Below are 25,673 nucleotides of genomic sequence, written 5' to 3' on the forward strand. Positions count from 1 at the left end.
GGCCCCTCAACTCAGCACCCTCCATCTCACGCATAACTTTCCTGTGAAAAACAAGGCCTACTCCAACTTGCTAGGGACCATGTGAAAATAACTGATAAAATATGTAAAGCTCACAGCAAAGGGAAAGGAGTGCCATGCATGTGTTATTTTTTTCCCCTAAATCCGGATTTCTGCATGTTACCACCCTCCCGCCCCAAATCAGAGAAACTGTTTTGATTCCCAGGGATGAGAGAAGCCAGAGCTAATGGGAGTGTGTCAGCCAAAGCCTGGCCGTGCAAGCCGCCTGCCGCCGATGCATTTAATTTCCCTGGTTTCCCAACTATATCACCAATCTGCAGGCTCCCCTAGATGGCTGTGCCTCCCAGGGGGAGCGCACCATGTGGTCGTGGGGACCGAGTCTCAGCCTTTTATATTTTTTTACTGTTTCTCTCTAGAGGAGTCTGAGGTCGTGCTCTCAGACCGGTCGGTGTCTGCTTCAGCTTAGAACCCACCTGTGCTTATGCATGTGTTGGGGCTGGGCCAGGGTCCAAACATCCCCCCATCCCCAGCCCTGATGGCTTGGAGTGTCTAAGACGATGCCCGGGCCTCACAGGGTCACTTTGGGAATGTGGCAGTGTGGTAGGACAGGTGATAGCCTGTTAGGAGAGTAATGTTGATGAGAGCAATGTATGCTTTTCTTTCCTTCTTTCTTTCTTTCTTTCTTTTTTTCTTCTTCTTTCTTTCTCCGCCCCTACAACCCCTGCCCCGACAGGGTTTCTCTGTGTAGCCTTGGCTGTCCTGGCCTGGCTTTGTAGACCAGGCTGGCCTCGAACTCACAGCGATCCACCTGCCTCTGCCTCGCAAGTGCTGAGATTAAAGGCGTGCGCCACCACGCCTGGCTAATGCATGCTTTCCTATGTCCCTGCTACTACAGGGCCTGGAACCTTCTGGTGGGCCAGCCTAGGGCATGGTGTCAGAGGAATAGTTTTCCTTCCAAGATGAAGTAAGGAGTCTTCTGGAATTAGATTGGACTTGGGGTCTCCCCTTGGGTCTGCTGGGATACATGGGACTAGTTGGACCCCCAAACCCTTAGCTTCCCGTCCCAGGGGATCTGCTCATGTGTTGTGTCTCATGACGTCCTAAGTTGTTTGCAGCATGTGTTTAACTGCCCCAGTGACCCCGGGAGGCCAGGTTTCCCCACCCGACTCAGTCTTGCCGTCCTCATCTCCTGCTGCCTGTATGAGTGACAACGGCTGTTGGCATTTATGTCTGCGTCCATCTGGGAAGGCAGGGCTCTCCATTTCATCCACTCGGCGTCCCTAGCCCCTCAGGCACGATCTTTTGAAGAAATGCTTAAGTGATCGCAGAATGAGTTAAGTGTTGTCTCAGAAAGAACACTGAGCCCTCTTGGGAGACAGACAAGTGGATCTGCAGCCACATCTTCAGAGTCCAGTGGGAGCCCTTGCCTATGTAGCCTCAGCTGCCCCTCCTCCGCCCCCCCCCACACTCAAGTTTGAGCTAGGAATTCTGGGTGTGCCTGCATGTGTCCCCACACTTTTACACTGCCCAGAGAAACTTTCAGTCCACGCTTGTGGCTTGGTTCTGCTCTCAAGAAGTGTGTCCTGTGACTGCTCCAGGAATCTGGGCATTTAGCCCAGAAAAGAGCGTGTTTCCTGGCTTCCTGAGAAGGGGGCCCACCCTGCCCCTCTTGGGGCACATAGAATGGAGCGAGGGCAGATGGGCTTGCATGCCCTGGGAGGATTGCTGCACCGGACCTTATCATCAGAGGCCACCTGCTGCCCTGTGCTCATTGGCCCCAGCTGGGGAGTATGTCCTGGTGTGGGAGCGTCCTAGGGAAGGGACACGTCTCCCTTTGCTCTCTCTCTAGTTACTGCAGGGCAGACGTGGGTGTGATGTTCTCAAAGCACAGGGTGACCCTTGTCCGTTGGGTCATCAGGCCATTAGAGCTACGTGTTTTGAGAGCTCCTCCCTGAGTGCGAGGCATCTGGTCTCCCACGCTCTGCAGGGGCCAGCCTTGGGTTTCTGAGGTGAGTTTGACTGGAGCTGGAGATGCTGGACCCTCACGTCTACACATTGTGAGATTCCACAGTTCGCTTCTCTTCACCAGAAGGAGCAGACGATGCTGCTTTTCCTTTTTATTTCCACCCCTCCCTACCCCGTGACTCAGGGGTTGTCGCCTCCCTGGAGCTGGGACATTGCTTACCGCTTACCGGTGGCAGAGGTCCTCTGCTGGAATTCTCACAGGTTCCAACAGGAAACACACCTTTGTTTTCTCACAGGAAGACATGAGGAGGCCCAGTTTCACCCTCCTCAGCCCCGGCTGATGGGGATCTCTGCTTCAGTGGCTTAGTTCCTTGCACCCTGAATCCAGAGCCAGGCCAGGCTCCGAACTGTGGGATATGTGCGCCCAGCCCCAGGGAAATGAGAGAACAGAAGGTTAAGCCTGGCATTAACGACTTTCTGATGTCAACTGTCCTTCCTCCTGAAGGATGGTGATAATGGATGGAAATGTTATTTTAGATGCTGGGAAACGTTGGCAGCCTTATATCTGTCTTCAAATTCGGGGCAAAGCATCACATGCCTCTCATATGCCCTAGGTCCAGGAGTCAGTGCCTCCGCCTTCTCGCCAGCCATTTCACATATTACCACCAGTCTGCCACGGGCTCCTAGGCTGGCTTAACAAGCCACCGAGACTGAGCGTGACACATTGGCCTTACGTATTCACCGTTGTAGAGGCCTGCTGTCTGGAACCAAGGTACTGTGGCTACTTGTCTCTGAAAGAGTCACTCTGGTTTCTGGTGAACGCTATCAACCCTGGTATAGACCCATCAAGGTCTGCCTCTCCTGTTATGTAGTCGTGTGTGTGTGTGTGTGTGTGTGTGTGTGTGTGTGTGTGTGTGTGTGTGTGTGTGTGTCCATTCACATTTTCTTCATAGAAAGACCTGTTGGATTAGGGCTGATTCTAATCCCATATTGCCTCAGTTTAACTCAATTATAGTTGCAAAAGGCCTATCACTATGTCTCAATTTACAGTCCAGAGCAGATCATCATAAATTGAAATGCCACCAGGTGGTGGTGGCCCATGTCTTTAATCCCAGCACTTTGGAAGCAGAGGCAGGCAGATCTCTGTGAGTTCGAGGCCAGCCTGGTATACAAAGCATGTTCCAGGACAGCCAAGGCTACACAGAGAAAAACCTGTCTAAATAAAACCAAAAAAGAAAAAAAACAAATAAAAAAAGATTTAAAAAAAAATTTGCAATGCTGCAATTCAAAATGGCACTGAGTCCATCTAGCCTTCTGGCACTTACCACATGGCACCCTACAGACGGATGATGGCTGCCCTCATGTCTGTGGGACTGTCTCTGCCCAGCCTTCTAAAGACCTCAGACTGTATGGCTAGTTTGGGGATAGATTGAAATGACAAATCGGAAGTTAAATCTCTGCAGACTGCGTCTCCATTTTGTACCATTACAAAGTGAAAAAGTTGTAAGTTGGAACCAGGGCTTTGTAAGATGGCTGGTACTTCCAAGGTCTCAGGTAGGCAGGACACTGAAGGAGTACCATTCTGCAAGTACAGAGGCTGCTGCGTTCCTGTGGAAGAGACAAGCTTGTAAGGACCTAAGGAATGGAAGTCGGGGGTGGGGGGATGGGGTAGGAGTGGGGGTGTGGTGGGGGAGGGGGGGAGACAGGCTCCAACTGCAGGGGAAGGACACTCCCTCCACCCCTGCCTGTGGAATGGGCCTAGAGACTCAGGAGGGCGGGGTCCTAGCCCCAGAGACTGTTCACTCTGTGCCTATGCTCAGTGTCCAGACCGCATCCTCCAGGAGCCCAGCCTCCCGGATGGGTTGCCTTTAACACAGGCCGTCATTTTAGTCCTGTGGAGCCATCAGCTGGGGTACCTGAGGACCCAGAGCTTCTCAAAGCTTAGTGTCAGCCCTACCCTGGCTGCTAGGAGGAGGAATTCCTGTCTGGAGAGTGACAGGGCCCCAGCATTCTGTATTGTTGCCAGCACTGGCAGCCAGCACAGACCTCCCCTCCCCTGTGGATAAAGGAAGGAAGGGAACCTGGCCTAATCTGTTCATCGGGGATCCTTATCTCTTTTGGCAAAGGCTCTGTGGTCAGGCAGTTCCGGGTGTCCCAGCAGTGACACCTCCCAGAGAAACCTTGAGCAAGCACACATATCCCATATCCGGACTCTCGTCCCCTGTGAGGTAACATTCCGGCGTGCCCACATCAGGAAAAGAGACAGGTAGGTAAGCTTGAGGGTGTGAATCCTTCCTGTGCCCAACACAGGGCCTGGGCCTGGCACACCATGTGTGGCTTATAAAGTCTTGCCAGATAGAAACTTGATACTGCCAGCGCTAACAGCATGCAGCTCCTGAGGGCCCGCCTGCCGCTATGTCCCCCCCACCCCAAAAGAATTCCCACAGGGGCTTCTTTTCTGTTGTTCCGTGCACATGCATATGAGTGGAGTCCATGGGGGCATGTAGCCATGAGCACAGGAAAGGTGCTTCAGGCTTTGAGTGCTCATGTGACCCATTGGCCTATACCAACACTTGGCGCTGGGCAAACGCACCGGAAGGAGTGGCCTTGGTTGGGGAGTTGACCTTTGCCCCTCACACAGCCAGCTGTGTGTAGGTAGACATGGGGCTCTGTGGATCTGACTTGTTGAGTCAAACTCCTCTGGTTTGCAGACCCAACTTCTCCTCTGGGGTACCTGAGGACCCAGAGCTTCTTAAAGCTTAGTGTCAGCCGTACCCTGGCTGCTCAGGAGGAGGAATTCCTGGCTTCCTGGCTTCTGTCCCTATCACACAGCTGGGTCTTCCTAGCCTCTGGGACTTTGCACTTGCTGTGCCTTCTGTGTATTGAATACTACCTTACCCCCCCCCACACACACACACACTCACAGGTACTTCCTGTTCTGAGGAAATACTACATAGCCCTAAGGCCCTTCCTGGGGTCTCTGGTGAGTCTGAGACCTTGTGTGGGTAGCTGGAAAGTGATCCTGGCCCCTGGGAGGAGTAGGAAATGGCGGTGCTTGCCTTCAGGTGGACTTTCTTGATGATTATCCCATGTCAATAAAACCGGGAATCAAGCCAGGGGAATTTCCTGAGTGCTGGGCACAGAATTCACTCTGTGGGTTTCAGTGTCTGAGGAACAGTGGCTCCTACGTAGTTATTCCGCCTGCCTGAGTGGCTATCCGGATCACGCCCTACTCCAGTGCCCACTTCTAGAGGTTTCTAGATGCCTGTGAAGGGAGCATGTGTGAACCCAGAGTCCAAGACCACCTATGCACTAGCCCCCCAGAACTTTCCCCTGCATTTCCATTTCTGATGAGGATACCTCTTAATTTCACAGGCAGAAGATTCTTCCGGGTTCACCTCAGACTTTACAAAGCCACCCTGGATTCGTGTGTGTGTGTGTGTGTGTGTGTGTGGAGTGGGAGTATGTGCATGTGTTTGCTATGGGCATACGTGTGTGTGTGTGTGTGTGTGTGTGTGTGTGTGTGTGTGTGTGTGAGAGAGAGAGGGGGGGGGGGCAGTCATAGGAGGACATTAGGTGTCCTACTCTGTCGCTTTCTGCCTTATTTCTTTACAATGTTCCCTCATGAACTTGGACCTAGGTAGGCAGCCAGTAAACACCCATGCTCCTCCTGTCTCTGTACCCACAGCACTAGGGCTATGGGTATGCATGGCCACTCCCATCTTTTTCATGTGAAGACTGGGGATTAGAACTCAGATTCCCATGTTAACAACAGCAGGCATTCTGACCAGCTCCACAATCCTCCACCCCAGACTCCAATTTCTTTCCTTGTAGAGACAGCAGTGCTCCAGCCTTGTGGAGTGAGTTGATTTGCCACATACATGGCCTGTGTGTGTGTGCCGTGGGGAGAGGATCAACACGTGACTTAGAGGTAGTTTTTTTTCTTAGCGTGAGTTTTCCTTACTCAAAGAGAGTCAGGGGAAACCAGATTGGCTGGCTGGCTGTTTAAGCCAAAAAATGTTGGAAGAATTTTGTTTGGGAAGACAGGCTTGGGTTTTAGGTCAGAGCCGTGCTCTCTCCGGAATTGCATGGTTGGATGTCCAGGCATATTTTAAAAGCTTGGTGACCACCCAAGTCTTTGAGCCTTCCACGTGGATGCTCCGAGGTCACACTTTTCCGGAATCTCTCACACAGCGGGGCCTGCTTGTTGCGTCAGGAGTGGCACTTCCACAGAGCAGCTATGTCTGACTATGAATAGATTTTTTTTTCCTCTCTTTCTTTCTTGGACACATGAATGGCTGTCTCCCTCCTGCAGTCCCCGAGGCTGACCTGTGTGTAAAACTCCAAAACGGACATCACAGTAGGGTCAACCATTCCTGTTTTTGCATGGGCATCTCCCAGCAAGGCTCAAAGAGACAGGTCGATTGCTGCTGTGACTCGAGGGGCCTCCTGAGGGGCTCCTGGGCCCTGGTCTATAAAGGCTGCTAAGTGTACTGAAGAAATCGGACTTCACCATAAAGCAGCAGTAGCTGAGACTGTCTCCAAACTGCAGCTGCTGCCTAATCGGAACCTCTCATCACTCTTCTCTTAGAACAGAAAGACTGCTGGGGACCAGCCAGCACCCGCTACAGGCTGGGGCAGAGCTGTCAGTGGTCAGTCACCTGGCCTCCACCTCGCCCTGGGTTTCAGTTGTCTCCTTTTGCAAAATGGCGGTAATGGTACACCTGTCTCTCAGGGGTGCTGAGGGGATTTAGTTATCACTCAAGCACACGGAGTTGTGCTTGCTTGGGACAGAGTCAATAAGCGAGGGTAAACTGAGGCCCCAAGAAGGTCAGGGGCTCATCGATGGTCATGCAGCTAGCCTGAGGCGCAGCCAGGGCCGCAGCGCATGATGTGTTGTCTCGTGGACGCGTCCTTCCTTCCTGCTCAGTTCGACTTTCTCAACTGTCTTTCTGCAGAGGAAGTCGTATGACCCTCAGCCACAGGAATTCTAGCCTCAGTGTCTGGAGTCTCCTCGGCTGGCTGGGGCCTCACTGCCTGCTGTTCAGCTGCTGTCTTTCTGTCTCTTTCTTATACAGCATTGGAGGGTCCCTCCTGTCCTTGAAAATAGAGAAATTGAAGTGGTGCACGCCTGTAATCCCAGCACTCGGCAGAGGCAGGTGGATCGCTGTGAGTTTGAGCCCAGCCTGGTCTACAAAGTGACACCAGGACAGCCAGGGCTACACAGAGAAACCCTGTCTTGGAAAAAGAAAGAAAGAAAATAGAGAAATTAACCTTTTGCCCAAGGAGTCAGGAGGCTTGACGCGTGGCCCTGAAACAGCCACTCCCCCAACCCCCGGTCTCTAGCCTGTTGCCCTCTCTCTTCTCTGACTTGCCTACTTGTGATTGCTACAGAAATAGGCCAGCCATGTGATGCTGCCCCAAACACAGGTGCCTGTGGACGGTCAGAGTAATTGCTGATTAAACAAAAGCTGATGACGCATCCTTCTAGGAAATGAGGCACGCCCCCAGAAATGCCACCCACTTCCTCTGTCTTGCCGCCTCAAAGGTTATCTGAGTCACCAGCACTCTGCACTTTCCCCACTCTCCCAGTACACTGGGGTGCACAGTCACCGCTCGGAGCTGAGGTTGGTGGCTGGAGTGTCCCCTCTTCGGGCCACCAGGATATCAGGACTAAGTTGCCTTCTTGTTTCTGTGGGGGTACCCAACCACAGGCTCTGGCAGTTCCTGCCCAGGGTGCGAGTCTGGCTCTTAATGGGGATAGTGGGGTGGCGGTGACAGAGCAGCGACCACAGACTTCCCAAGCTGTAGTCTCCACATCTGTGAAACATGTAGATGGGGAACCCAGCAACAGTATTTGGGGTGGGGGCTCCACCATGTTCAGTCCTCCCTACCCAAGAGACCCTGTATATCACCCGGGATCACCCCAGGCCGCTACTGGTATTGACACTGTTTGTGGATGTCTAAGGGAGACTTGGCCAGGCCAAGAGGTCGACAGGGGACCATTTATACTGTATCAGAGGCACTGAGAGTTTAACCCTGAGCCCCAAGGGGAAAGATGTGGAGCAAGGGAGCCAGGGGCCCAGCCCAGAACCCAGGACATCAGACCCATAGTCTTCTGCCATCCTCTTCCAGCATCGACAGGGGACCGCCTGGTTTGCATGGGAGTTCTGAGGCAGGAGTCACAGCAGGCCAGAGGGGCCGAGCCAATTTGATGCCTAAATCAGGGACCTGTTGTGTGTCACACTCCCATCCAGCTTCCTTTCCTCATCCCAGAGATGGGCTCCACTCCTGCTCTGCCTGTCTTCCAAGGCTGTCAGGGGCTCCCATAAGGAGGTGTGGGTGACACTGCCTCTGCAGACCACCGGGAGTGCCGCATATAAACAAAGAATGTATCACTGGTAACCCTGGGATGTTTGTATGTCTGACTCATACTATCCAATACAAAGTAGATGTTCAGTGTTGAATGACAGGTGACAGTGGGCAGTTTGTTAAGCACCTGCTGTATGGCAGACATCACTGGGGAACTTCTGCCAGGTGTGAGAGCCCTCTCATACCCAAGGAGCTTCGGTGTGTGCCCATGTAATACAGAGGAGGCTGGGGCTCAAAAAAAGGGAGAGATTGTGCTCAAAGTCACACTGTGCAGCAAGGAGTCACACCTGACTCCTCAGCCCCCGTGTCTTCTCCCATGATCCTGATGGTGTGCTGGACCACCTGTTCTGTCCCTAGAGAATGTTTAACAAACCAGTCTGGCAGATTCTGTGCAATTGATTTATACTATTGACTAATCTCCTCCCATGGTTGAGTTCAACTGTCTCAAAATCCCTAAAAACCTAACCAAGAAGCTCCTCAAACCAGTAGTAGACAGCTCAGCACCCCTCTGTGCCCCACCCTTGCAACGCAACACTCACACCATGCCCCCCCCCCGCACCCCCTAAAGCCATGGAGCAGGAGCATACCTGGGCTTCACGTAGTGTCTGTGTCTAGGTGCCCTTTACCCACCGAGGTCCTGGAGTCTGTGTATTACACATGGACCTAGACGGTGGATGAACCCAGAGGACAGGCCCACAGGACTGCAGCTGGGATCTGCAGGCCCACCAGCCCCTCCGTGTGCCATATTCCTGCCAGCCCCGGAGCAGAGCCCTGTAAATGCAGGATATAATGGACAATAAAAGTCGTCGGGAAAATAGTGACTCTCCCAGGACCACAGCCGTCCCTGCCACGAGCTGCCTGCCGGAACCAGGAGCCCCGTGTGATCATGAGGCGCCATCACCATGTAAATATATGGGGGTCTCTTGCCAGTCCCCGCCAAGATTTATGCGATTGAAGCAGCGGGGGAGGGGGCGGCTCAGCTTCGTCGTGGCGTCTTGCGAAATGCTGTCGCCATCTCTACCGAAGGAGGAGCCAGGGCAGGAAGTCCACCAGAGGCTCCGAGTGCCTCAGGCCTAGGGTCCCCAATTGAGAAATGGCTTGACCAGGAAGGGTTGGTTGCAGAGTGCGTATTCTTTTTTGTTTGTTTGTTTGTCTGTTTTTTGAGACAGGGTTTCTCTGTGTAGCCTTGACCGTCCTGGACTCGCTTTGTAGACCAGTCTGGCCTTGAACTCACAGCAATCCGCCTGCCTCTGCGCCCCCCCACCCCCCCACCCCACCCCCCGCCCCCCGCCCCGAGTGCTGGGATTAAAGGCGTGCACCACCACGCCTGGCTCAGCGGGTATATTCTTGAATGAGCACTGCCTGGCTTTGAAGTCTATCCTCACCATGTCGTGGGAACCATCCGTGAGCTCCTTTATGAACTGGGCCACTGGCAGTCTATACAGGTGTTTGCCAGCATAGTCCCACAGAGTCTTTCAACAGTCCCACAAGGTGAGTCCTGAAAAGGCCTCTGTTTTCAGAAGACAGAATTACATGGGTAACAGGGCACTGGCTCCAATCCAGGTAAAATGGACAAAGGCAGCATAGGATTTGAACCCAGAGCTCTCAAACTCCAGGGCCTGGACTGAAGCCTCCTTGATCCCTCTAAACAGCATCGTGAAGCACTTTGGTCTGGTTGTTCTTCCTCCCCCAACTCCCCCCCCCCCACTCCCACATTTGCTGCTTCTCAGAAGGCAAGGATGCAGCTCACCCAGGGGAGGTCGCGGGCCTGAGTTCTCAGCCAAGCTCTGCCTCTCCAGCTGGAATACAGTGGGCAAGGCCATTTCTTCATCTGTGGGTGCACAGGGCTGCCTTGCAGGGTGGCTTTCTGAGTGTGCTCACTGCCAGTTTCCTCGAGGTGTCTGGCCCAGCGGCTGGCAGTTAGGGGAACTCTGGGTATAGCTTTCATTACACATAGTGGCACTGTGGCTGTGTTCCCACGGGAGCCCATGGGAGGCCTGGGAGCCCCATATGAGTCTGGCAGCAGCATGCAGAAAGTGTCCTCAGGCCAGAGAACGGACCCTCTGCTCTTCTAGGCCTGGAAGGGATGCTTTCCTCCTAGAAGCAGGCATGTGATTGGATGACATCAGACTCCCAGCTCAGTTGCAGGGTATCCCGGTGGGTCAGATATCCCCAATCGTCCTTGTCAAACATCACAAGAAGGGTCACCCCAGACCCATGTTGTATGTGGGGAAACTGAGGCCCAGAGACAATCTTTCCTGTGACCAAGCACCCCTGTGAGCACCCAAGTTGTAAGCCCTGGGCCACCATGCCGGTGTATGCGACAACTCAGAGCCAAGGTCCCTCAGGTGGGGTTAAAAGTGGCCACATGTAGCCTGGCATGGTGGCACATGCCTTTAATCCCAGCATTTGAGAGGCAGAGGCAGGCGGATCGCTGTGAGTTCCAGGCCAGCCTGGTCTACAAAGCGAGTCCAGGACAGCCAAGGCTACACAGAGAAACCCTGTCTCGAAAAACCAAAAAAAGAAAGAAAGAAAGAAAAGTGGCCGCATGTTAGAGGCTGGGGAGACAGCCCAGTGGATAAAATGCTTGCCATGCAGGCATGGGGACCCCAGAGTGCCAACACCTATATAAAAAGCTGAGGCAGTGTGGTGGGCCAACTGTAATCCTGGTGTTTGTGAGGCAGACGGAAAAGCCCCAAGTCAAGCTCCGGGTTCAGGAGCCCCGTGTCAGTAAATGAAGTAGTAAAGGAACATACTGACTAGAAACTCTGGTCTCCATATCCATGTATGTGAACAGGCAGCTGAGCTCACACATGCCAGACTCACGCATGTTTGCAAAAAGTTACCCTTTGAAAAAAAATGGTCACATGTTCCGGACCTAACTCAGGTCCAGCAAGTAAGTGTCTGATCAGGAGAGGTGTAGGAAGTGGCTGCAGAGCTGGTTAGGTGACCCTGTGGATGGCAGGACTGGACTGAGGAGACAGTGGCACTGGAGACTGTGGAGGGAGCTCACTGCCACTCTCGGGAGGCCCTCACCCATTGTGCCTGGACCCTTCTCTGTGAACCAGACTAATGGGGTCAAGGAAGACACGGGTCTTTGAGCACCGCCTCCTTAGGGGGATCAGATCCCCCAGGTCCTGGCCTTAGAGTCCAGCCCCTATGGATGCTTGGCCTGGGCCCAGCAGCTGTCACCAAGGGAGCCGGCACTAGGCATATGCCCGACAGTTGGGGCCGGCAGGGAAGGTGTATTGGCAGGTGGCCGAGCCCTGGTGCCAGAGTCTGGCACAGCACGGCCTCTGGAGCCTCAGCTGCCATATGCCAGTGTCAGTCCCCACAGCAGTGGTACTGCAGATGGGGTACAGCGTAGAAATGGCTCTTGTTCTGGAGACGGTGGGTGTGGCCTGTGGCGTGAACCCTGGAGCAGGCCTGGGGGCAGTAGATGCTACCCTCAACCCCTGTAAGGACAAACGGAGGACATGGTGTGGCGTGTGGAAGAGCCAGAACTCAGCCCAGCCTGACGCCTGGGCCTTTGAAGCCTCTGCGTCCTCTGCTGGGACCCCCTTTCCCCTCAGTCCGGCCCTGCCCACCTGTCCAGCTCCTGAGTCTTCGTGGATGGAGGGGTTGTGGTGGCAAGAAGCTATGTGTGACCGCTCTTGCCTTTTCTTGGGACACTGTTGGATGCTTTTCTGGCCTGGGGCCCCGGTAAGAATGGGCCTTTTGTCTATGGCATCCTGGGTTTCCTAGTTGTCAGCACAGTTTCTGCATAGAAGAGGCAGCCAGAAGGGAAGGATGGGGGCAAGGGGGGGGGGAAGCCTGGGAACGCCCCAAGATCGCAAGTCCTGGGCCTAGGGCCTTGTTTTAGAGAGCAAAGCACAGTGCTAGGAGTAAGGATGGGATCAAAGTGAAACAACGTCCCCACTGTTTGGTAGGCTCAACGCCGAGCACTTTCGACCCCTGTAATGGCTCCAGCTTTCTGTGAGCGTCGACGCTTTCCCATTTTAACCTATGAGAAGACCAGGCCATATAGTCGGGGATGATGTGGCAGAGCTGGGGCTCAAAACCAGCACTGGTGTTTGACGAACTCTCTGTCACGCCCAGCAGATAGGTCTTGCCCTGCATACAAAGAATTGGAAAGGCCAAGCTTTATTTTTATTAAAAACACGCCCCCTGGTGTATGAATCCTTGTGGGGGTTCAGAGGATAGCCCTACGTCAGCCCTTGTCCTCCGCCTTATTTGAAAGCATCTCCTTTGTGGCTGCATGCACCAAGCTATCTGCCCAGCTCAGGAAGGGTTAAGCTTTTAAAGGGACAAGAAGGACTTTTATGCTTGGTGAGGGGGAGCATGGGGTCAAGGAAGGGACCTCCCCCCCCCCCCACTTCCTTCCTGGATCCCAGACTGACCCAGTGTGCAAGTGCCAGGGGATGGGCAGGAGTGACAGCCTGGAGGGAAGTCCCTTTGATGGCCTCTGTAGTGCGTGACATGGGCTTGGCGGGCAGGAGGGATGGTATCTCGGGGCTGATGTTGGCCCTGCTGTGCTTATAGTCCCAGGTGGCCTGTTGTCCTTCTGCCTCAGTTTCCAAGTATATAAAGATGGGTTTGCCGGGTGTGGTGGCACACGCCTTTAATCCCAGCACTCGGGAGACAGAGGCAGGAGGATCTCTGTGAGTTCGAGGCCAGCCTGGTCTACAAAACGAGTCCAGAACAACCAAGGCTATGCAGAGAAACCCTGTCTTGAAAAACCAAAAAAAAAAAAAAAAAAAAAAAAAAGGATGAGCTAAGCTGCCCGCACTGGCTTCTACACCATCTGGTGGCCACTGCCACCAGCTAGTACTCCTTGGTAGGCAGGAGCCTCTGTGGGGGGTTGTGACAAGTTCCATTGACCATGGAGGTGGCAGTCCCAGCTATTTTTGGACCAGTGCGTGGCCGGGGAGTTTCCTTTTGGTGGTGTCTGGGGACCCGGTGTCTTGGGAAGGGGAAGTCCCAAGCACAGGCAGAGGAGGTGGGGGGAACATGTCCCTCACCCGCCTTGGCCCAGAGAGGCCATTTAGATCCCCGGAGGCTCTGGGCAGGGCACCAGCCCGCAATACTCAACCGAGCAGACCTGCCCTAGGGGCACTCACTTCAGAAGGTACCAGCCCTGCCATTCTCCTGCTACACGGGATTCTTTCCCCATTTCCTGCTGCTTGTACTCCCAGGGCCTTGCCTAACAAGCGACAGGGGGCCAGACCCCAAAGACTTCCGGAGCCTGAACTCAGAGGGTCACCAGACCTAGCTGCACCTCTGCTATCCACTGCCCGCCAGCAGGGGCAGCCAGGGAGGGCAGCAGCGCCACAGCCTGAGAGACCTTTGCCACTGCTGCGGGGCAGGGCAGGTGCTGGCAGCCAGGATCTTGTTAAGCAGCCCTCAGGTGGAGCACATTTTCCTGGGGCGGGATCTGAAGTTAGGGGTGGTCAGGGGCCTCCTAGGGATGGCTGACCCTCTGCTGGGCCTAGGGGCGAGCTTGGGACAGACCTCGAATCTGTGTAGCCCATTGGGGCTGCTCTGCTCGTTTTGTTTGTTTGTTTGTTTGTTTTCCGGCTTCTGCTGTTGGTTGTAGGAAGAACAGGGTCTGAGAGAGAACGTGGGGGTAGGTGGATTTCTACTCTCAAGAATTTCTTCCCTTCGCCATGCCTCTGGCCGAGGACGCCAGTCTCGTGCCTTGCAGCCTCTGGTAGCCTTTATCTAACCTTCCTCTGTGGCCACTGAGACCTGGAGGTGAGTGACCTGATCCCCACCTTTGAGGGAAGAGAAGCCATGACCAGACAGAAACTTCGCAAAGGGCCAGAGCCAAGCTGCTACTGACACACTGGGGGCAGCGGAGGGAATCCAAGAGTGCTGCCTGGAGGAGGCTGTACAGTTGGGTATTGAGGTAGGAGTGAATTTTGCCAGGAGACCATTTACTTCAGACATAGGAGAGCCTGCCAAGGTCTTGAGGAAAAGTCATTTCTGAGGTGGGGGCAACAGCAGGCGTTACCAGGGTGGTGAGTTCCCTAGGAATCCTGGGGTATGGGATCCTAGCTTCTGGCTTCTAGTGATTTCTAAGGATCACTCCAGACTTGAAGTCAGGGCTGGGGCCACACAGGCCCTACTGTTTACCAACTTGATAGGTCATCTAACTTTTTTATGCCTTGTTTTCCTTATCTGTTAAATTGGGTTTGCAGACATCCATGGTGTGTGTGTGTGTGTGTGTGTGTGTGTGTGTGTGTGTGTGTGTGTGTGTGTTTGGAAGACACACTTAGCAGATCTCAGCTTTATCTTGAGTAATTTAAACTAGGGCCTCCCCCATAGAACTCCAGTGTCTCACTCTCCCTTGGAAAAGAAAAGATGATTTTATATATATATATATATATATATATATATATATATATATATATATATATATTTTTTTTTTTTTTTTTTAAGCCCCTTTGTTATCCGGGAAGGGTAACTGAAATGTGGGTGGGAGAGGATGACACTTACCCCCAATCCCACAATTCCCAGGCCAGACACCTGACCTGGTAGGCGAGCGTGGCCTTGGGCCTTGGGAATTAAGAGGTCACTGATAGGTCTTCTGGGCAAAGGCTGGTACATGGAGAAGTCCAGAAGGATTGAGGGGGGCTCCGTAGTGTAGCTGTGGTGTCGGGGTACGGGAGGATGGCAGTGCAGTGGGCAGGCCAGTGCCAGTTGGGCATGGCTTGGGAATGTCTCACTGTGACCTGTGGCCTTTGCCCCCGGGAAGCTTTGCAGACTGTTAAGAAATATCCGCAGGGCCAGGGAGATGTTCAGTGGGTAAGAACGCCTGCTGTGCAAGCATGAGGGCCGGAGTCACATGCCCTGTGTCTACATACTACATACTACATACATACATGACTGTACCTGCCCATAACCATAGCACAAGTGGGGGTTTCAGGGAGAAGGAGACAGGATGGCTGGGACTTGCTGGCTACCATCCTTGTCTCAAGGGAATGAATCGGGAAGAAGAGGACACCTGAAGGCTTCCTCTGGTCTATGCACATGTATACACAGTGTACATGCCAGCACACCACACACACACACACACACACACACACACACACACACACACACACACACACACACACCAGCGAAGGGAATGCTCCAGTGGTGGGGCCAGGTTGCCGGGGAGTTGGGGACTGCAGGGTCCTGGGAAGTGTTAAGTCTAGGAGGGGATTTGAGGGAGGGAAAGTCTGGAGGCAGGATCAACAAGACCACTCAGGGCTGTGAGGGCAGGCGAAGCTTGGGGTGGAGCCTGCTTCTGGCTGAGATGGAGGAGGGAGCAGCTGATGTGAGCACTGTGGCTGTGGCCAGGTCTGGGGTACCCCAAGAGGGGATCCTAGCCCGGCAGAAGGAAGACAGATTTAGGTAGAGGTGCCATGGGTAGGGGTGTGAGGGAGGGGATAGGTAAGGGAAAGGAAGGGAGAAGAAAGTGGGGGGACCCCCGTGCGTGGGCACCACACAGCTCCGGGGAGCTGGTTCCATGTCTCTCAGATCCACCTTGGGGAGGCCCCACTGTCTGGGAAAGGCGCCTATGTAGGGGCTCAGTGTGGCTAACACTCAGAGAAACCAGGTTTCTACTGACCATGGGAGACACAGATTCTGACTGCTGTGTGGTTTGGAGGGGTGAGGTTGGGAAGGGTTAGGGGGACTCAGGAAATCATACACCATCTGTGTCATTTCTAGCTTGACAGCTCTTCCCCCCACCCCCACCCCCACCAGAATTCTGGCCTGAGCTCTGACTCCTTCCTGTCAAGTGAAAAACCAATAACCTGTGCTTAACCAGCGGAGAAAGAGCCCTGGCCTGGGCGAGTGCATTTTAGACATAGCTGCATGCCGGGCTAGATCCATCCATTCAGTCAGTCTGTTCATACAGTCCTCCAAGGCTGTGTGGGTGGTGGACCCAGGAAGACTTGGCTTTGAGTGTCAGTTGTGTCTGTTGCCTCCTATGTGACCATGGCCTGTCACTCAACCCACCTGACTCTCATTTCCTCGTCTGCGTGTAGAGTCTAGCAGTCTCATGGAGGGTACACACAGGACCACCATGTTACTATCCAGTCCCCCACCAACTGGTCGGTGTGGCACGCACCCCTTCTGCCTCTCACCAGCTGGATCTCCTCCTTGCTTTGAGAAGCTGGCCAGATGGTGCCCTGCCCCCTTTACAGGCTTACTTAGACAAGTCATGGTCCTCTCTAGAGCCCCTGTTTCCTCATCTGCACAATGAGGATAGTGGTTCCTCACCTTAGGAGATGGTAAATGACCTGTGTGGATGTTGGCTGATGCTGATGCTGTACCAGCTTGACCCCAGAAGTGGCCAGGAGCTGGGACCAGCTGTGTCTCCTTGCTGCGCCTTGGACTTCCAGCTGTAGACTGCACCGTGGGTAGTGAGCACTCAAACAGCAATCCTATCATTAGATATTGGCTGGACACATCTGCTCTAGGCAGGGTCATCTCTCACAGAGACAGCCCCTGGGAGCCACCAGCCTGGGAAGGGCAGGGTGCTGTTTGGCAGCAGCTAAAGGTAGAACTTACCCCCAAGCTGAAGTCACCAGAAATTGTGAAGCAAGTGCCAGGTGACTGTCCTGGGTAAAGGCCACTTGGAACTTAGAGTCCAACCTAGTTCAGCCTCTTGCCCCTCGGTCTCGCTAGGGTTCCTGCCACATGAGAGAGGGCTTCATCCACGGCCAGGCAGAGTGGCCACGGTTCTCATGAAGGAGGACATGTGCAGTTTGGCTTTGGGCAAGTGTATGCCCCTAACTAAAGCTTATCTCCCATTGGCTGCCATGGGTGCAGGCAGTTGCTCCTCATTACTCAGTGACGGTTAGCATAAATAATGCTTACAGCAGCCAGAGCTTCTGGCACCCTCCACGGAATATCCGGTCTACCTAGATTCTCTCAGAGGTCCATCTGCTGGTTCACCCGTTTCCCGTGTGAGGAAACTGGCGCCGGTTGTAGGGAAAGGGGCTAACGTTTTTATTCACCATCTAGCTCTCCAGCGGCTCCCTCTCGAACCCTAGGTTGCTCCAGGTTCATCTCTGTCTGCCTGGTAGACATGTGACAACGTTTTATTGCTCTTCACACCAAAGCCTAAGTGAAAGGCCACGTAGTGTGTGCCTGGCACAGCGTCTCAGAGCACAGGCGTTTGCTCACTTCAGAGGAAAAGCCGTCTGAGATGGTTCAGTGAGGCCTGTGGCTCTGAGTCACATTCCACAGATTTTTGCACCCACCCCCTCCCGCTTGGGCTTGGCAATCACTGCTTCATTGTTCTGCAGTTTGGCAGGGGTTGGGGGGATCCTGGAATCCCCAGGGTCACAGGGCTAGGAGACTCCCCGTATTACTCTGGTCTGTCCGGCACTCCATGTCTCCCTCCAGATGCCCTTTTCTGCATCTGACTCTAGAAGAAGCAGATTTTGCTAGAAATGTGTGGTGTGAGAAAGGCTGGGTTTCCGCTAGGGTATTACAGAGTACAGGTTCCTTCAAGTCCTACCCTGTGGAGACTCCCTGGGGACAACCAAAGCCTTGGAAGGAGAGCTACTGAGCTACCGAAGGCTGAACCCAAATTCTTTTTGTTGTTATCGTTTTGTTTTGTTTTTGTTTTTTTTTTGTTTTTTTTTTTGAGACAGGATTTCTCTGTGTAGTCTTGGCTGTCCTGGACTAACTTGTAGACTAGGCTGGTCTCAAACTCAGAGATCCGCCTGCCTCTGCCTCCCTTGTGCTGAGATTAAAGGCGTGCGCCACCACACACACACACACACACACACACACACACACACACACACACACGGCTTGAACCCAAATTTGTATCTGTAGCTTCCTGGGCAAATGGCTTTGAGCCTCAGTTTCCCTACCTATAAAATGGATTTTTCAAAAGCCTTGAGGACAAGTGGGAAAGACATGGCCCAGAAAGAAGGGCTCACCCCGCCCCCTTCCCCTCTTAAACTCCTTCTATTTGGAATGTTCCTCTTGGGTGTTTGTCAGGCCGGGCTCTCTTCCTCGCCACCCTGGTGAACACCATGTGGCAGCTGGTCCTGGGCTCTGCATGTCACTGAGTGAACGCCAGGGGCTTTGATAGAAGGGGAATGTGACAGGAGCTGGGTGTAGTGCCTCTGCAGGTTCTGCCCAGTAGCTTCTGTTGGACAAAAAGGCCCCTTAACTTGTAGACTGGTCCTACATCATGGCTTTTATGTGGAGACTTAGCTCATTCTGCAGAGTGCCACTGGAAAAGATAGTGTGGTGGCCTCAGAAAAGGAGGCCACCTCAGGTCCAAGTCCTAGCCCCGCTGCTTATCCTTGTGACCTGGGCAAGCCTTTCAACCTGCTGGTGCCTCAGTTTCCTCATTTGTTCAATAGACTTTTTGCAGCTTCTATCTCATGGAGTCGCGTTACAGTTTACAGGATTAAGTGCATAGTAAAGGGCCCATGCAGCTACTGTCATCATTATTTGTTATCCCTGAGGTGGCTTGGGCCCCTTTGTCATTGTCCTGGCACCTCAAGTGAGATAGGTCCACATAACTGTTTGCCGGCCTGACCCAGAAGATGTGGCCTTCCTAAACAGCTGCCAGGCAGCCCAGTGACATTTGCCCAGGGTCCCAGCTAGTTTGTGAAACAGTACAAATTAACATGCAGGAACGGCTCCCCTGTACCCCAAACACCTGGGGGCTGGAGCTAGGCAAGGCAGGATGAGGGAAGGGGAACCGAGCCAGGGTCCAGGCAGACAGGTAGGCAGAACAAATACATGAATGGCTAGGACGGCGCAGCCTGTGGGCCCATTCTGGGGCCTTCTGAAATAAAGATGGAACCTTCTCCTGAAGATAGTTCTCCAACTTTTTCCCAGAGGTCCCCCTAAGGGCACAGGACGGTGAACATGTCACCCTGAGGGGTGCAGAGGGTGTTGGCCGCATCAGCTGCTAAGCCTGCGGGAGCCTCTGGCTTCATCTTCAAATTCATGCGCATTTTACATTGGGCTCACTCTCATACCCAGTTTGTTGTCACAGGCTTTCCCCCTGAGTAACAGCAGCGCCTGAGGAAGCTTCTCCGTGCTTATCTGTTTATCCTGGGGCTTTTTGTACCCAGCTCCTCCACCACGTCACCCTGGGGGGTGGTGGTGGGGGGGTGTGCTGCTGCTGCAGCGGGATGCTCAGCCAGACGCTGGGAAGATAGAAGATTCTGAGGGCATCTGGGCCCGTCTGCATCCCCTGTAAGGCTGGACAGAGGGGTGTCGGGGAGGAGAGGCCTACCCATGATGCCAGAGACTGCTTCTGTGTGTCTCCACACAGGAGGACAAGCCACATGAACTCTGCTGGTCAGGAATGGCCCTTGTAGCCTCACTTTCAGGCTTTGACTTTGCGGGCTGTAGAGTAAATATATCAGTGATCCAAAGAGCAGTGTGGGGCTGGAAAGGTAGCTCAGTTGGTAAAAACTCCTGCTGCACAAACGTGAACGCCTGAGTTCAGTCCCTAGTGCCTGTATGTAAAGCTGGGCATGGTGACATGTGACAGGGAGACACAAAGAGGAGGATCTCTGCTGGGTAGTGACCCAGGCCTTTAATCTCAGCACTCAGGGGCTAGGTGGAGCTCTGAGTTCAAGCCCAGCCCCGTCTACAGAGTAAGTTCCAGGACAGCCAAGGCTATATATAAAGAGAAACCCTGTCTTAAAAAACAAACAAAAAACAAAAAACAAAAAAAAGAAAAAAGTAGAGGATCCCCTGGGCCACCCTGGTCAGCTAGTGTAGCCATATCAATGAGCTGTAGATTCAGTGAGAGACTCTATCTTCAAAAGTAAAGGAAAATTGTTGATGAATATACCACTGTTGACCTCTGCCCTCTATACACACACACACACACACACACACACACACACACACACACACACACACACACGCATCCACATGCGCATTTGCACCCACTCTGAGAACAGTGGCGGTAAAGGACTGCCCAGAGATGCAGGAAGAAAGGGGCTGGAGGCCAGTGTGCATGTTATAGTGTGCTAGGTGCCCTCGATGCACCCAGAAGCTGTAAACACTTTTGGCATCTGTGTGATATGGCTGATAACAGACTCAGAGGGTTGGGGAGTGACTTACAGCCTGGCCAGATATGCAGGCTATCCCTTCTAACAACAGCAACGGTGTTAACTCTTGTCTCGCTGCTGGTGAGAGATGGTGGGACCTTTAAATGGTAGAGTTTAGTGGGAGGTCATTAGGTCATGGGGGCATTGCCTCCGGTCTGACCCCAGACTGTCTAGCTGTCTGGTCATGGGATCTGCTGTTTTTCCCAGGAGTACCTGTCACTATAATGTTAGCTACCGTGAGGTTCCTGCAAGTTCTGATCAGACACTGGCAACAAGCCCTTGACTCTCCAAAACTGTGAGTTCAATAAAAAACTTTTCTTTATAACGTTGTCCAGACTTTGGCGTTTTGGTGTAGTAACAGACAACGGGCTAGTGCAAACAATGTCTTAGTTAGGGCCCTGCAATGTGGGTTACGTACACATGAGATGGGACTGACCAGCTTATATGCCAATTCCCTTGAGATGTTAGGAAGGTCATTCATGATTTCATAGGGACTTCAGGCTCTCTAGTACAGCTGCTCAAGTAGCCTGAGTCAGGACCCCAGGAGTTAGGACTAGGATTGAGACACAAAATGTAGGTCTGTAGATGATTCAGGGCTTGCTTACTTATTTACCTGAGCTACACTGATGCCTCATGGGAACCCAAGCCCAGGCCTGGCCCATGAAAGGTGTTAAAGACGTACTGTGGGGGTTCATGCAAGCTTTCCCACACAAGAGGATCACAGGGCTGGGTGCAGGTCATTCCCCTAGGCAGAAAGCTCCCATGCATGTCAGCCTTGGTCCTTGCCCCCAAAAGACTAGTGTGATGGGGAAGCCAGAAACTCTAGCACCCGGAGTGGAAGTAATAATGGGAAAGACCCCTTGATGGTCCTTTGCTCCAAATTGGGTGTATACTGGGCATATTATCAGGTCAGTCCTGGACATGAGAGTTACCCTGTTCAAGATCCCTGCCTGGAGGGTCACAGAGAACCTGGGCCCTCCAGTGTCAATGTATCTGCTGCACTGGGGTCCAGGAGGGGTGGGACACGAGGACATTCCTGTAGATGTTGCCAGAATCTGGCTTTGTTCTCTTTCCTGGCCACTCAGACTGCTGACTTGGGCTTTTGTGGGGGTCTTGGGGGACAGCAGAAAAGACTAGAAGGATGTAGAAAACTGTCGGGTAGTTCAGGGTTGATGCTGGGGTCTTGTAGTGGTTTGGATGAGAACTGTCCTCGAGAATTTGAACATTTGGCCGTTGTTGGTGCTGCTGTCGGGGAGGGTTAGGTAGGGGATAGCCTCGATGGAGGAGGCACATCCCTGAGGGCAGGCTTTCAAATGGTGTAATCTCACCTCACTTTCAGGTCACTCTCCTTTTCATGCTTGTGGTAAAGGATGTACGTGCTCAGCCTCCCTGTTCTGGCTGCCACATTGTCCCTACCATTGTGGACTCTTAACCATGTGAAGTCATAAGCCAAAATAAACTGTTTTCTAAAAGCCTTTTGGAAAGTAAGTAATGCAGGCCTCCTTGTGGGCTCAGAATGGACGGTTCTCTTTTCCCTGCAGGGTACCCCATTTTCCCCCTTCCAGCTGGACAGTCCTAGCAATGAAAGCAGGACCACGTGATAGAGAGAAAGGATCCCGTGGAGTGTTGAGTCCTAGACTGGTCACTTGTGAACCAGGTGACCGTGAGCAGAGTAACATCTGTGCCTTCTGCTCAGCCATCTATAAAATGGATCGAGTGGCCAGGAGGAGAAAGTGACCGGGCCCTCTATTTTCTGTTGCAGCCTGTGACCTCGTGAGGCTGGCATGCAGGATGGCAGGACAGCCCAGCCACATGCCCCATGGAGGGAGTCCGAACAACCTCTGCCATGCACTGGGGCCCGCACCCCCTCCAGACCCACAGGTAAGGTCATTCTCTTACCTCCCAGAACACGGAGGGTCTTTCACCCAACCCCTCACACCCATACAGAACACCTCCTTGAATGCTTCAAGGGCTGGGGTGCTCTGTACCTCAAGCCCTGTGCTTAGTTCAAAGATGCTTGGTTTCCATTGAGGAGTGTCTGCAGCTCTGTGCAAGGAGAAGGGGGTGGGGGGTTCGGAGGAGTGGCCAGAAAGGTCTTCTGTATCGGCCTGTATCTGTTTCGGTCTGAACTGCGTTTGCCTCTCTTCACTCTTGTGGTCTAGAGATGGTCTCCTTGTGCCCCGCTCACCCTGGCTTTTGATGCCTTGGAGGGCCCAGCCCCTTTTGGTGTTGCTCTGAGGGCTGCTCTGAGTGCCAGGCACACTCAGTGCCCTTGCACACTCTGTTCCCTGACCTAGAATGTCCTTCTCAGTCTCCCTCCAAGCCACAAGGCCAGACAGCACTCTCTGAAGAGACTTCCTGCCCTTGACCCACACCTGTGTGTTCCCTAAATCCATGTGCATTCAATTCCTGACACCTGTGTGCATAGCCCCACATGGCCCTGGCCTTGGGACATTAACTCCTGCAAGGGTCTTCCCTGCCTACTAGTTGAAAGGCATCTCTAGCCCCATTATGCACAGAGGCAGTCTCTGTGCCGTTGACTCAGCAAAAATACACCTGTATTTTAAAATACGCCCTGTATGTGCAGTGCACTGCCTTGGCTTGGGCTGTGTGAGGCAGGCCCAGGTCATCTCTCGTGGGGCACACAGCCTCCTGGGATAGAGGCATAAAAATACCCAACAGAAGGAACCCCATTGCTCCAGAGCCCCAGTAAAGCACCAGATGCAACAGAGAGGGCCATATTCTGTAAGGAAGGGACAGGCAATGCCCTGGAGGGTGACAAGCTTGGTGCCCTCACCAGATTCTTTAGGACCCTGTGGGTGGGGTCAGCTTTTTGCCCAACAGCTGTGAGGCCTAAATCAGAGGGAGATTGAAGACAGCCATATTCGTGCTCCATGGGAGACTGTCACAGCTTCTAACATCCTAGTTCCCTGTGAAGGACTAAGGGTCTGCCCGCTGTGCAAACTTTAAATCGCACAGACAGCTGCTCAGGGAGGCATGTGGGCTAAAAATTTGTATGTGCTTGCAGTCTTAACTGTATTGTGATCCATGGCATAGGGCTACGTCAGCCAAGAGAGGGTCTTATTGCAGACCCACACAAAAATGACGCCTGAGCTCGTCGACAGTGTGCACAAGTATGTAGACTGTCCTAGGACCACTATGCCGTTTGTGCTCGATGCAGTGCTGGCTGGGATGCAGTGGTCCATCTCCAGGCAGAAGCTGGGGAGCACAGCTCCAGAGCTGGGCCAGGACATGAGCTGATGGCTGGAGCAGCAGGGCCTGCTTAGGTAATGTAGCCATTTGTCACATTAAGTCATTCACTAACAATCGAATCCCCCTTGATTAATCTCCCAGAATTAGCCAGTTGCATTTCCAGCAATTAGGGTTAATTACAGGCTCATTTGGCAGAGGAGAGAGGCCTGTAATTATTTCTCATGCGAGGCGAGTCGAGGAGGCAGCGGTGACAGTGTCCTCGGCAGCTTGTCGCACATGTTGGAGCGGGTGATGACATAGTTAAGTGTAATTAGATGCAATCACTCAGTGTCGGCTGCTCTGGGCAGTGGCTGTCAGGCAAGGATGTCCTAGTCCCACCTGCACCTGGCCAGGCTTGAAAACTTGGGGTGTATGGCTGAGTATGCTGTGCCAGCTCCAGGCTGGAACAGGGATGGAGGCCAGCCAGGCCCAAGCTCTGTCCCCTTGCAAAGTACCTATGTCTTGACCCCATCTGGGGAGCATGGCACAAGCCTCTTCATGTCAGTATCCTGAAATGTTTGAGATGGACACTGGAGTCATGTCTCTCTATGGCAGGAGGCCTGTGGCCCAGCAGGCAATCCTTGAAACGAGGAATGAGGCTCCACCTGCTCTGAGGCTGGGTACAAAGCATCTCATCCTCAGTTTTCTCATCTGTAGAGTGGGGATAGTGTTGGCCTCTCCATCCTGAGACATCTGTGAAGTCCTAATAACATGATGTGCTTTAAACACCCAGCCTGCTGGCACCCAACACCATGGGTGTCAAGGAAATGCCATGTGTAGATTTGTTCGTTTGTTTATTGTTTTTGTTTTGTTTTGTTTTGAGACAAGGTTTCTCTGTGTAGCACTAGCTGATTTGGAACTCTCTAGACCAGGCTGGCCTTGAACTCACATAGACCTACCTGCATCTGCCTCTTGAGTGCTGGGACTCCCAGCTGTAGACTTTATTTTTATAATTGAGAAATTATTACAAATTATTTCAAAGCAAAAGCTCTCACAGTTAAATATACTCTCTCGAGCCGGGCATGGTGGCGTACATTTAATCCCAGAACTCGGGAGGCAGAGATAGGTGGATCTCTGAGTTCTAGGTCAGCCTGGTCTACAGAGTGAGTAGGACAGGCAGGGCTACACAGAGAAACACTGTCTCGAAAAACAAAAGCAAACAAACGAAATTTATCCTCTGGAGGCAGAAAGGCCAGGAGCTCCTCCTAACCTATGGTTTTGCCAACATTCCAGCCCAAAGCTAGTGGTTTCATAGAACCTAAGAGAGCCAACCGTGCACGGAAGTGTGTTTGCTGGGTCCTGCCATTGGCCTGTGAGGTTTACATACACTGAAGAAGGCTAAGTGACTATGTCCAGTGAATAGAACCCATGAAGAGCGAAGCAGGTTGTGTAGAACAGGGAAGGTTTTCTTGTATGAGAAGGAAGTCCCTGCTGACACGTCTTCAGAAACCCGCTCTGGGCAAGCTGAGTGCACTTCTGTTTAGAGAGAGGCATGTGCATTCTTTGCAGTGGTCTGGGGGCGGGCAGTTCTCCATGGCTATGTTTTTCACCAAAATCTGTATTTTGCAAACCCTCTCGAAGATGTGATAGTGGACAGTAAGGTCAAATGACATTAATGGCTATTGAAACTCAAGGAACTGGGAAGATGGCTCAGTCAATAGGCTGCCTTCCATGCAAACATGACCTGACTTCAGAAGTTCAGCATCCATGTAAAAGCTGTGTACAGTGGCACACTTCTGTAGCCCAGCACCAGGAAAGGGGGAGACATATGGGTCTCTGGAGCTCACTGAGCATCCAGCCCAGCTAAACCTGGTGAGAGACCGTGCCTCAAAAAGTAGAGAATGATCAAAGAAGCCAGTGGACATTGACCTCCACTCTCCATGCACACAAGCAACACACACTTGAAGTGTGTTGCCTACTGATTGTAAATTGAGGAAATGATTATTTCAGGCCTTTATCTGAGTACTGACC

The 25,673-nt window shown here is 52.8% G+C and overlaps 1 protein-coding gene across 1 annotated transcript in view; it reads left to right on the forward strand.

Annotated features, from left to right (window-relative positions):
- Nucleotides 1–25,673, forward strand: part of NEK6 (NIMA related kinase 6) — a 74,181-nt gene that overhangs the window by 17,807 nt on the left and 30,701 nt on the right. Inside the window, exon 2 of the mRNA XM_084797956.1 lies at nucleotides 22,213–22,331. Within this exon, the coding sequence (XP_084654082.1) occupies nucleotides 22,242–22,331 (90 nt within the window). The 5' untranslated portion in view covers nucleotides 22,213–22,241. The remainder of the gene's footprint in view (nucleotides 1–22,212; nucleotides 22,332–25,673) is intronic.

This window comes from Acomys minous, assembly GCF_964271855.1.
Source record: "Acomys minous genome assembly, chromosome: 10".
Classification (NCBI taxonomy): domain Eukaryota; kingdom Metazoa; phylum Chordata; class Mammalia; order Rodentia; family Muridae; genus Acomys; species Acomys minous.